The sequence below is a fragment of the Geospiza fortis genome, unplaced genomic scaffold (genome assembly GCF_000277835.1).
Source record: "Geospiza fortis unplaced genomic scaffold, GeoFor_1.0 scaffold11, whole genome shotgun sequence".
NCBI classification, from domain to species: domain Eukaryota; kingdom Metazoa; phylum Chordata; class Aves; order Passeriformes; family Thraupidae; genus Geospiza; species Geospiza fortis.
In genome coordinates, this window is record NW_005054304.1 from 13,670,415 (window position 1) to 13,683,426 (window position 13,012).

Sequence of the window (13,012 nt, forward strand, 5' to 3'; positions counted from 1 at the left end):
CCTGCAAAGTTTTCTATGCCAAGGACCCTCTGAAGATAGTCCGTGCTCAGGGCCAATATATGTTTGATGAGAAAGGAGAAAAATACTTAGACTGCATCAACAACGTTGCACATGGTAAGCAGTTTGACCTGTGAGACTGCTTCTATTCCTTAATTTCCAGTAGGGATCAGGATACATTTCTGCCAAGTGGTGATGTTCACAGTGCTTCTCTAAACATCCTTGTGTGGTTCAGTAATTGACTGAACTGGTTTGATAGTAATAACTAATAATTTTCTTCTTTAGTGGGCCACAGCCATCCATACGTGATAAAGGCTGCAACAAAACAGATGGAGCTGCTCAACACAAACTCTCGCTTCCTGCATGACAACCTTGTTCAGTATGCACAGCGACTCACAGCCACCCTGCCTGAGAAACTCTCTGTTTGCTATTTTGTTAACTCTGGGTAGGTCTGAGTTGTGTTTTTTTTATATGACTGTTCTTTATTTTGCTCCTGTTTGAGACAAACACTCAGGACAGCTTGATCTAAATCTTATGAAGTAGGACTTAGTAACATGCAACAAAAATATGTCCAGCACTGATCAAAACTTACTTCCTATTTGCAGCCATCATATTTAGAGTGATGGTTCCAAGCAAGAGGGCAAAAATATGAAACTGGCCTGCTGAATGCTATGCAAAAAAAAAAAAAAAGTGGGGGGAAAAAAGCAAGAAGAGGAAATTAATTCTGCAAATTGGTGAATGTTATGTACAGACTGATGAATGCCTTCTGTAAATTGACATATAACCTTGGAAACAAGTTAGTCCTCTTTAGGCAGATTGGTAGTCTGTGATCACTTACATGTCCAAAACAGACAGCCTGTGAGCAGAAGAACTGTTCTTCTGCTGACAGATCAGGCTGGAAACTTGAGTCTTCTTCCAAGGTGCAGATTTGTGATGGTGCAAGCACTGGGGAGAAAGGAGTTGTGGACTGTGGGAGATGGGGCATTGCTTTTTGAGGGTTAGTGACTGCACTGTGTTCTCAGCTGCAAATTGGCCTCCTTTGTACCAAGGGGAGGTAAATATCTACACGCAAACTGGGGAAGGAAAAGAAAGCATCTCTTTGTTTGCTGTTTATACAAAGGGCTGTTTTATCTTTGCCCCCTTACATGGCACTTATACTCTCAACCTTAGCAATGTAATCTGTAGAGTAACAGGGTTATGCTATGTTGATTTCTTATATCCATGAGTCCCATGCCTTGCCTTCTGTCAGGATACCCTTTTACTTGGAAGTGCTCCTTCAATGCTTTGCTGCTGTATCTGTTTCCATGCAGGTCTGAAGCAAATGATCTTGCTCTGCGACTGGCTCGGCAGTTCCGCGGGCACCAAGATGTGATCACCCTGGAAAAGTAAGTACACAGAGCAGCTTAAGTGAGCACAGCCAGCAGCTCCTGCCTTTACTTCAGAAGCAGCTTTGCAGCAACCCCCTGCTGTTTGTTCTCCACTGCCTGCTGAAAGAAAAGCTTTGTTGCTTTTGTATTAGAACAGATCAGGAAATCCCTTTTTCACATTTGGATAAACAGAAGTTTTGAAGATCTCTGAAAAATAAGCTTGTTGGTCACCCCAGAAGGTCAGGCACCTCTTAGAAGGCATTTCCCACAGACTCCCAAAACACTTCATGCCAGAGACTTCAATGTTGGTTTCAAAAACAGTGAGTGGTCTGGCTACTGGGCTGCTCTGGAAAAGTGGTTTCTCTTCATCACGCATTGCTGGACATGTTTCGTTTTGCACAAATAAACATTCAGTGGTCAAGAAGAAAGATCCTGTAGTTCTGCAGCAGTGCTGCAATGATGCTCAGCTCTCCTTCAGTGAACACAAGTATGCACACAAAACGAAGGGACTGGAAAATCAGGAGGTGTTGGGAGGGTTACCAGCCACAGGGTAAGTGGCTGACCACATTTCATGGTTTTCCTATCCTAGATGCAGCTGTCGGTTTGGTGATGTTGCTGTAGTGCTGGATTTTCTTCTCAGATTGTGATTAGAAAGTCCAGCCAGAGCAAATGCAAGGGCATATGTCTATCTGAACAGCACAAAGCTTTTTTGACTCAGCTATATTCAGATCCCTGTTAGCAACATACTAACCTATGTGTGTTCTACTAAGAAATCATGACATGTCTTTGGTTTGAGGTTTGATTCACTTCAAATTTATGGCTGAACAAAAGTGTTTACTATTCCCTGAATGCTACATGCTTTAGGCTCAAAAGGCTCTGGTCCCTCATTTCTAAATCAGTTGGCTTCGATAGTAACCAGCTTTACCATACTCTGCAGTATAAAACACTTATATTCCAACAAAATCCTTTTCCTGACAGTGGCTTCTGCCAAACCCTCTCACCTGCAATGCCCTCAGGGCAGACAGTGATGGGCAACTGCTGCATAAGGTCCCCACTTCTCCATGCAATGCACACTCCTGAGAGTTTTCACAATGGTGGTGGGGTCTAGCTTGCAAAGCTTGTGCTGTCCAGAGTGGGGCCCATGGGCTGGAAATGAAGCAGCTGGACCCAGCTTTCAGCTCTAGGAAAATCAGTGCAGGCCAGACATCATCTTGGTCTGTCCCCATGTTGGCACTTGATTTTATCCTGTTTCCAGTCTTGCTAGTGAATTAAAGTCAACAGCAATTTCATATCATCCTGTTTCCAGTCTTGCTAGTGAATTAAAGTCAACAGCAATTTCATATTGCTTTGAGGGAAAGACAGAAAATTAAATCAAGATCCCTTCACAAACAATACTGCTGTGATGCAGATGTGGTTGCTATTCTGGATGATGTATAGGCACAGTTGTAAATTTGGCTCTTCTATACATTTGGTGAAAAGTGACTTGGATATTTAACCCTCACACAGTGCTTACCATGGCCATGTTACATCTCTGATCGACATCAGCCCCTATAAATTTAATCAGCTGGGAAAGGACAGCAAGAAGGAGTATGTGCATGTGGTAAGTATGGTTTTTTGTTTGTTTTGGGGGTTGTTGTGGTTTTGTTTTGTTGTTGGGGTTTTGTTTGTTTGGTTGGTTGGTTGGTTGGTTTGTTTTGGGTTTTTTTTTTGTAATTTTGCCTGTTCTGCAGCATATTGTATTACCCACTTCTGGTGTAAATATATTTTCATTCTGTGTTGCTGATGCTAGTGTACATATGCTTGGCTGATTTCAGTGGAATAAGTACAGCAAAATTGTTTGCTTTTGGATTTCTAAGAAGGTGTTCAGCTGTGGGGCTGAACACTTCCTTCATTGTGCTACAGGTTTTCTTAGTCACTGCATTGTATAGTTACACAGTTTGATGAAATTAGCCAATATCCATTGAACTGATTTGGTTAAAGATGTGCAGGACTTTGAGTCTAGTTCCAAAACTGGAAATGCAAATTACACAAGTTTGCACAGCTTGGGGTATAGGACTCCTGAGTGTCTAAGGGAGTGTTATTTTCCACATAAACTTGTGTATCTTAAAAAGACAAAAAAATTTCTCAGTCTAGAAATGTACACCAAGCAGGCCTTTCCTTCTCCTTGCGTTAACCACGCTGCCAAAGTAGCATCCACCTTTCTGCACCACTTCCTGTCTCTTAGTTACTGAGACTGTAACTAACATCGTTTGTAGAGGCTCCTAACACCATTTGTAGAACCTTGAATGTCTCACAGATTTGTACCATGACTAAAATGCCAGGAGGGAAGTGGCAGACTGGAAAACCCTACTGTCCAGTTGCAGAAATGGATCTTCTGCGAGAATCTGAAATAAGGTGGTGGATGGGTACTCATTATTGTGTCTTGAGGGAGAGGAAGGACAGTCTTGAAAGGTGGATGAGGTAGATGATGGTTCTTACAACAGCCGTGTTCAGTTATATTGAATTGGACATGATAGGCCCAGATTGAGTTTAAGCTCCAGTAAGCATTTTTGCTATTCAAAGCAAATATTCAGGCTGTACTAACTCTTACTACCTATTTGTGTGAAAAGCCAATAAAGTGAAACAATAGAAAAGAAGGTAAAAGTTCCATAGAATTATTGCCTTCCTAAAAACAAATAAATAAATTGGTCTTTTCAGGCTCCTTCTCCAGATATCTACAGAGGGAAATACAGGGAAGACCACCCAGATCCAGCAAGTGCTTATGCTGAAGAGGTGAAAAAGATTATTGAAGAAACGCAGAAGAATGGACGCAAGGTGTGTGTTTTGTGCTCTAGACATGCTGAGGCTTCACCTATTTATTTTGGCATGGGGGTGTGTAACAGGCAACTAAGGACTTGTTTCTTTCCCAATTTTGTGTGCTTCCCTCTCCCTTCATTTTTCTATGATGTAGTTCTGTTCAAAATGGGCCATTTTTCTATCTGATGCTCTTATGATAATTTTTCTAGGCATCAATGAAAGAATCAATAATACAGTTGTATATAAGCAGGTACAATCAAAGCTGTTAAATTTCCTATTTTATGCATTGAATTGGTAGATTGTTAATATTGTAGGGGAAGGTTTGAGACCACCTGAGAAACTACATCACAAATTCTAGCACAGACATTTTAAAAAATCCAGGACATGGAGAAAATCTATTGGAAAAAAATCTCAATACTACATTTCTGAGCCTGTTTGGTTGAGATAACTTTGAAGTAATATAAAAAGGTGAAACTTTCAGTCATACACACTATGACCTTGATAAAAACGGACAGGTGTACCTAAAATGTGTGTTAATCTTTTATATGATGGCATTAGTGTGTTGAGACTTGTAGGGCTTGATCCAAAACCCCCTGAAGTCCCAGAAGACTTCAGTGGAGACTGGAGCCTGTTCCCTTCTAGTCCTACAGGCTTACATCACCCCTCCTTTAATTTCTTCATCAACTATTTTTTTTTTATTCTCTACTAACGGATAGTTTTGTTTTCTCTTCCCTTGTTTCCTTTCTTTTGCACATTTCTTAGGTTTTGGTGGCATAGACGTGTGGCAGGACAAGTTGTGCTAAAGGCTAAGCCTCACATGCAGTGGGAAGCCGCGTACTCTTTGGCCGTGTGCTCACGTGTAGCGTGCGGTTCTTTGCACATTACTGCTCGGCCTTGTTTCCAGGAAGACTGCACCAGCACAGAGACCTCTTGATGCTCAGGGAGGGGTTCACAAGTGGTGTGGGGATGCAATCCCTTAAATAGCAGACTTATGCTGAGACCTTGGGGTAATATTGTATCTCTGCTGCATAGACCTCTGCTGTTGACAAGAAACGAATTTTGATGTTCCAGTGTGTCTGATCTGCTGTTCTTACCCTTCCTGACTTGAAATAACTTTCTTTTTCATTCCTAGCAACTGGAATTACTTCATCTGTAGAATTTTTCTCTTCTTTTGTCAAGTGCCTCGTGCTGACATGTTATTTGTGTAGTTATGTGCATTAGGCAGGAGTGCCCAAAGGCTAGCCACAGGTCATCTTACAGGTCAGTTGCCACCCACCTCTACCTGGTGTTCATGATTAAACAAAAACCCACATATACCTGCAAGCTTTATTAATCTCTTAGTGAAGATGGTACACGCTGTTGTGTGTCCTGTAAACAGGCATTTTAAAATAAATTTATGTAGCTCCCAGGAGCTAATCCAGCATCCACTGACACCAGGAAGTGTCTTCCAGTTCAACACAAAGGATTAATGGAGATCCTTGCATTCCCATCAGGCTGCAAAGGTGGCCCTGGCTACTGCAAATTTGGGCACTCTGATTACAAAATTAATAAATCCATTAGCCATAGCTGTTTTCAAGAGCTCTCAGTTGTCCAGCCCATTGCGTGATTAAATTAAGGCCCACATTTAAACATTTATTTCTAGACTGTTAAATGTCTCTGCCAAGGCCAAGTAGATGAACACAGCTCTCACACGAGTTTGTCTCTTGTAGATTGCTGCCTTCATAGCTGAATCCATGCAGAGCTGTGGAGGCCAAGTAATTCCACCTGTGGGCTATTTCCAGAAAGTGGCAGAGTACGTACAGCACTTCAGAGGGGCGTAACGGGGAAATTAAACAAAGAAATAGCTTTTTTCACTATAGACTTATCTAATTAATTCAGCTATTAACCTTTCTTGTTCTTGCCTATCTGTGGTTCATTTCTGCTTATTGAAGAGTATGATTTCAGTTCAATTTTTTATGGAATATCAGGTAATTTTTAGCTAGATAATTGCTATTCTTTTCCTATCTTTAATCCTCAGCCATAAATTTGATGGAAGATGAAGTTAAACCAGTTATAATCCTACAGTACCATTACAGTACTCCTATTTGACATTAAAATGTCAATTTTTTTTCTTAACATGAAGCATACTAAAAATTTCATAGCTATAAAATAGCTATAACTGTATTCTTTCTTTTTTTCCTAACTTCATCTCACACTGCAGAATTTCTGTGATGCAGACTGCCTTGTCCTTGATTGCCTACCCACGTTCTGCAGCACTAGACTCTCAAGGTATTGTGTTTGTTTTCAGGTATGTGCGTGCAGCAGGTGGAGTGTTCATAGCTGATGAGGTCCAGGTTGGCTTTGGCAGAGTTGGAAAGCATTTTTGGGCATTCCAGCTGCAAGGTGAAGACTTTGTGCCCGACATTGTCACCATGGGAAAGCCCATTGGCAACGGACACCCCATGTCTTGTGTGGTCACAACAAGGGAAATTGCTGAAGGTTTTGGTGCTTCTGGACTGGAGTATTTCAATACAGTAAGTTCATAGGTGAAGCTTTGCCCTTTTTATTTTTCTCTTGGTCTGCATTTACCAGTTAGAAGTTCTCCAGGTGATCCAGATAACATCTGCAGCAATCACTGCATCACATTACTAAGAGCTTGAGCCAATCACAGTCTAGTATCTAAAAGCAAGTGGAGAAGCTTTAAAATATGCTCTGTATCAAGTATTACATCATCATATGGACCAGCACAAGCTCTCTGGCAGGCCATGCATCTCAGCTCACATCCCTACAGATAAATTCTTCCTTATGTCACTTTCCCTCTTCTGACTCTGAAATGGTGATGATGTAAAATTCCATTTTCTAGGGAAGGCTCTGTGCTGGTGGAGCTCATGACCTGGCAGACCTTGCTCTCCAACTGACACCTAACAAAACAGTGACCCTTTACCAGAAAATATTTCATCTGTGTGCATGCCACAGAGGTTCAGTCTTCTTGTTCACTGAGCCTGATTTCTGCTCCTGTGACTCAGCCTTCTTCCCAGCTACCATGAATTCCCCTGTTTTAAATGGAGTTTATACTCTCTGGATCAAAAGATATCAAATCTACCACCCACTGCTCTTCCCAGGAGCATTTTGCCTGCATGTGCAATCAGCTGAATTCTTCACTCCTGAGATCTTCAAATTACTGTAACCTGGAGCAAAGGAAGAAGGAGAGCTTCCCTTGCCCAAATGTAGGGGATGGTCTTCCACAGCCTGAATGCCACAAAATCCCCAACTTTCTGAGCTTTCCTCATGGCATGCCAAGCAGGAGAGGGCAAGTGAAAACAACGTGGATAGCTGCAGGTGAATGTTTTATTTTGATAGGTTTTGATTTGATGACAGGTTTTGTTTTGTCTTTGCTTTCAGTTTGGAGGCAATCCAGTGTCTTGTGCCATTGGCTTGGCTGTGCTGGATGTAATAGAGAAAGAAGGTCTCCAAGGGAATGCCACAACTGTAGGAAATTATCTCCTGGAGTTGCTGGCTGAGCAAAAGGAGAAGCATCCCTTAGTGGGAGATATCAGGTGGGTGCATTACAGCAATGTCAGAGAAGAAAAAGCAACAAACTTGATGTGATGGAACACAGAAACATGCCATGATTTTGCTACACCTCTCTTTTAAAATGTACTGCCCAAAACTGGTATTGAAAGGCAATATATATATATTTTTTACTTTTTTTAAGCTGTCCATCTGTTACAAGCATAGCCACTAAAAATGTTCTGGGAGAGCAGGAGAAAGAGCCATCCACATGCAATAACCAAGATGTCAGCACACCATTGTAATCATGCAGACCTTGTTAAAATCTCTGGGATTTCCTTGAGAGATGTTACTATGGATTTTCCTCATATCATGTTTCTACCATTGATAATTGCCTTCAGGTTTTTTGGGGGGAAGAGGTGGGGTTGTAGGATTTTTGTGTTTCTTTTTTTGTCTCCCTGGCTTGTGATTTTCCGGATAAGCAAGAAAGAAAATTGTTCTGTCATTCTTATCTGGCCAAATAGCATTAATGAGCCAGGTAAATTTATTTATCCATAAATACCTGTTATCCCATTTGATTGTGTGAAGTTGCCAAAAGGTGACCAAAGACAAAGTCTCCTCTCCCATTCTCCTTCCCCCATTTGTGCCCCGGGGAAGGGAATTACAGTTGTTAGAAACAGGTATTGCATTTGCAGCAGAAGGTTTGGGCTACTGACACTGGATTTCACTTGCCTGTACTTTTCTTTTCTACTCCAGGGGTGTTGGATTGTTTGTTGGAGTGGATCTGGTGAAAGATAAGCAGAAGCGAACACCAGCCACGGCTGAAGCTCTTCATCTTATTTACAAGTAAGTAGTTCTTCGTAGTAGATCTGCAGTGATCAAACCCTCCTAACATTTTCCAGCAGTTAGTAATTAATTTTATTTTCAGTTTGTGTAGTTTTTGCTGACATAATACTAAAAAAAGAAAACTTTCAAAATCTGTCTTAGCTTGAAGGAAGTGACAGGACACAGTTTTATACCTGTATCTAACACAGGTGTTTCCTCTTTTCACAGACTCAAAGAGCATCAAATCCTTCTTAGTGCAGATGGACCCTACAGGAATATTTTAAAATTTAAACCACCAATGTGTTTCACAATGGAAGATGCAAAGCATGCAGTGGAGACACTTGATGCACTTCTTACAGGTATGTGTGCTCTAGGGCTCAAAGGAATCTCTTCTTTGTTCATTTCCCAATGAAACACCATCACAGCCTAGGACATTTTATGCAAGAGAGTAATCAACTGCATTTTTTACCGTTCATCAAACTGCTATTCTTTATGCCAATTATTATAAATATATACAACCCCCCCACACATGTATTTCATCTAAACTTTTGGACAAAATCCTGCTCTTGAGCCTTTCTCTTACAGACTCAATGTTATTACTCATTTCTGGTCACATGTGCTGTTTGTTAAGGAGTGAATATATTAATTCAGCACAGGCCTGAAAGACATTGCAGATACACTGGTGTAACTTTCCATAATGTGCTCTACCTTTTCTTTTTTCTTTTTGTTTATTTTTTAACTAGAGTCCTGTAACCTGATTGTCTCACTCAAATTGAGCCTGAAGGTTTTCAGGTTCTATTTTTTTTTTACCTGAGGCCCAACCCAGGGGAAAATAACATCAGTTATACTGTTAGCATGAGGGCTCTTGGAGCCTGTTATACATTAAATGCTCCCATCTTCTGAGAATATAACATCTAAAGTTAGACTTCCATTAACCTGCTGGAAAAGGGCAGAATTCCACTCTGAAAGGTTTCTCTGATACCCCATGCTACAGTCAAGTTGCTAATTTTATTATTTTTTCTAAATACCCCCAAGGTAGGCAGTCCTGACAGATTAATCACTTTGCCTCAAAAAATGTTTTAGGAAGTACTCATCACTCTTCAGTTATTCTTCTATGTGATAAATGCCCAGAGGAAGAGTTGATTTTTTTAGCTTCGGGGAGCTACTAAATTGAGCATATGCTTACTTCCCCCCACTTCTTTTTAATTTAGTATTTTTTTATTATTTATTTTTCAGAACTGGAAGAGGCCACTGGAATGAAGACAGAAAATAATGCATCTACAAATGTGCAGTGTAAAAGAAAAGTATGTTTTAATTTTTTAACTCTTTTTCAGAAAAGTGTTTGGCAAAGCAAGTATAAATTACTTTTGGTAGTGTGAATGGCTCTGTGCCTTGAAACTGAGCTCGGAGAGTAGCTTGCTGCTAGAAACCTGAGAGGATTTACCCTGTCCCACGGGGGTAAATCTAAAAAGAGCTGAGTAATCCAGACCAACATGTTATAGACAAGCCACCCGCCTTATCTGCTTGTGTGCAAACAACACCAACCAGACTTTGGGCTACACAAAGTCATGAGCACAGCAGTCATCAACTATTGGTTCTTGGTATTACATGCTACTGAAAGAGATTTGGCTTTCTAAGCAAGCCTGCAGCCTGGAAGGTGTCCAGGTTTTCAGAGAGTTCCAAGGATTTTGTTTCCATCATAGCTCTTTGGGTATGAATGGCTGACACACATCCAAATTAGGACTTCTTAGGTTGCAGCCTCAGCTCTGGATAAATCACATATGATTTCTCACAGCCTTAAAAGCATGTCACCCTCTCTACAGGAAAGTCTGCTGAACTGTCCCTTGGTGGATTTTCCACTGGTGCTGTGGGGATGGGAATGCAATAGCTCAGCTGCCATAGGGTGTGAAAGTTAAGCAGATACATGATGAGTAATTTGCCATATACCTAGATTTTACTAGGTTTGGAGTGTAAGCCTACTCTTACAGACATTTTTACACAATCAGTTCAATGTCTTTCAGAACTAAGAAGTTGTGGCAGTAACAGAGAGTCAGGCAGAGCTACCTAATGGGAACCAGGTCCAGGGTGCGGAAGACACACACGTGCCTCCACTGACATGTTCTTTCTGTTTCAGACAACTGAAGAGAGTTCTCAGCCAGAAGGTGCCAGTGAAAGCATTGGCCACATGAATGGAGCTGCCTGCCGACAAGAAAATGGGATTTATTCGAAAAAACGCTCAGTGCCAAGTAAAAGAATAAGAACATGAAGAGGGACAGCTTCTTCACTCACTTTGAATTTGTGTCCGTCTTGCTTTTGAGATGAAGAGTGCAATAGTCCGAGTCCTAGGATCTGTTTGAAGCCTAGTCATGCCTTTCATAAACTGGCTGGATTCCTATTAGCTTCAGTAGGTTTAAAATACCTTTTCAGATACGTGAGAACTGTGCCATGTGGTTTGAAATCTAGATGCGACAGAACGGACAAGTGATACAAAAATACCTTGGTGCTGATGGCAGGTGTGACATAGGTACACAAACTTGGCAAAAACTGCAGATTTGTCCATATTATGCAGAATCTGATTTGCTTAACTGCCATAAAGCAAATGCCAATCCTATTAAGTTTAAAAATATATGCTTAACATGCTATTTTTACAATATTTTAAATTTCAATATGTAATATTGAGATGTTAATTAGTTCCCATGTTTTAATGGCTGAATTCACTAAACAATGCTTGAGAAATAAATCATTATTATCTTTTAGTGTAACTTAGGTCCTATGGACCATATTCCCAGCTGATGTAAATTGGAGTAGCTTTGCTAATGTCTGCAATGCTCTACTAAGAGTCTACAACTCTGTCTGTAGAGACACAATGTCTATGCAGGGCACTCTCACTATAAGTTCAAAGAAAATAAAGAATCTAATTTTCTATGAATAAAGCAACATTTATAAATATTTATATAGAGTAAGATTTTAAATTTTTTTCCCTAGAGTTTATAGATTGGATTCTATCAGTCTATAAAATATGCAAGTAAAGTATATATAATTTCAGACACACAGATTGATTTGCTTTAACCTGAAGGTGTCTAAAAATGAGGTTCCCAGGGACAGCCCAGCTTGCATTCCCATGGATTTGAGTAGTTTTGAGTGTCATGGGAATTACTGCCTGATCCTGCCAAAGCAGTGCTGATACTTTTTGTCAGTGGTGATGAAGAGTCGCACACCAGTTCCATGGGATCCTGACACATAAATGGTAACACTGGATAGGTTACTGAAAGGAGAGGACCACTGCATAAACCATGCATGCAACCAGTGCTGCAGATACTTCAGGCTGACTTTCCTCACTGTCAGTGTTAAATTCCAATGACAGCACACAAGCCCTGCTTCTCTTTCTTAATATATGAACAGCTCCATGCTATGGAGGACACTGAGGGGTTTCCAAGTAGTTTGTACTTCAGCAAAAAATATAAAGTGTTTTTATTTCCTCTTCAATCTTAATACCCTAAATTCTGCTGTTTCCTAATTGCTGCTAATTATCCTACTGATATATGACTGAAAATTGAGCACTTTATCTAATTTCATGTTTTCCACAATTTGCTACATTTATGTCTATGTTTCTGGTGTAACTCTTTCCAACATCCTCAAGCTGGCTTATTTTCTGTTTCATGATCCTTGAATAATTCTTCCAGAAAAATAAATCTCTTGTTTGTAATTATGATGTCCTACACAAAGAGGGGTTTTTGCTTATTTGTTGTTTTTTTCTTATTTTATTCTGCAGTAACACCTATTTGCTGAGGGAAGTAACTTCAGTTGTAGCTGGAGGTTGTCCCCCTGCCAAGGCAGAACTGGCTAGGCTGTGTTTCCCTGAGGCACTCGGCTGTTGGCAGCTCTTACCCTTCAAGCCAAATGTTGCCTCAGCTGCCACAGTTCATTCTCTGCTAACTCTGGACCAGGAAGGACGGGTCTTTTCCAAAATGAAACTACACAAAGAACTAAGTTAACTTAATTCGCTATGTCTAAAGGCACAGCTTAAGTCAGTCCCTTTATGGAGGGCCACTACTTATATTTCACCTCATCCACTGTGTGCAGCAGCAAGCAAGGAAATACTTGTGTGATTTATTAGAAGGCTTAAGCCCAAAGGCACAGAGCTCAGTACCAGTCTGTACTATGACACCTGCTGTTGTGGCAAGTCATTAATATTTAATTTTCAAAAGTATGTCAAAGAACTAGACTTTAAAAATCCGATTAGCCTAAATCTAAGATGGAGTGCTTTGAAGATTGCCACGTCATAAACACAAGAGGCCCGTGCCTCTCTGCTTCTCCCTGTACCTATGCCTTGGTTCTGCACATGCTCAAAATATTTGGAGCAACCATTGCTCCAATCCACTTGTGTTCTTCACCTAGTTTCTGCTTCACAAGTCAGGAAGTTCTCTACCTGTTGGTTCTGCTCATTTTGCAAAGTGCAGGTTACCTAGAAAAACTAAGTGCTCTATTTCCTTTAACAAGAGAGGTTATTACTCCTATGATGCATACTAAAAAAAGCC

General features: G+C 40.6%; 1 protein-coding gene across 1 annotated transcript; it reads left to right on the forward strand.

Annotated features, from left to right (window-relative positions):
- On the forward strand, positions 1–12,180 carry ETNPPL (ethanolamine-phosphate phospho-lyase). The gene is made up of 12 exons (XM_005418164.1): positions 1–114; positions 283–442; positions 1,308–1,382; positions 2,871–2,964; positions 4,062–4,178; positions 5,870–5,952; positions 6,448–6,673; positions 7,542–7,696; positions 8,406–8,495; positions 8,703–8,833; positions 9,711–9,778; positions 10,609–12,180. Exons 1-12 carry the CDS (start codon positions 60–62, stop codon positions 10,738–10,740), a joined length of 1,386 nt encoding a protein of 461 aa, XP_005418221.1. The 5' UTR covers positions 1–59; the 3' UTR covers positions 10,741–12,180.
- Positions 12,181–13,012: the final 832 nt, after the last annotated feature.

Bases quoted from the DNA above. Each gene is read 5' to 3' on its own strand.
- ETNPPL (XM_005418164.1), top strand. From the start codon at position 60: ATGTTTGATGAGAAAGGAGAAAAATACTTAGACTGCATCAACAACGTT. The intron at 443-1,307 runs GTAGGTCTGAGT...GTTTCCATGCAG, and splicing joins TGCTATTTTGTTAACTCTGG to GTCTGAAGCAAATGATCTTG. The intron at 2,965-4,061 runs GTAAGTATGGTT...TGGTCTTTTCAG, and splicing joins AGAAGGAGTATGTGCATGTG to GCTCCTTCTCCAGATATCTA.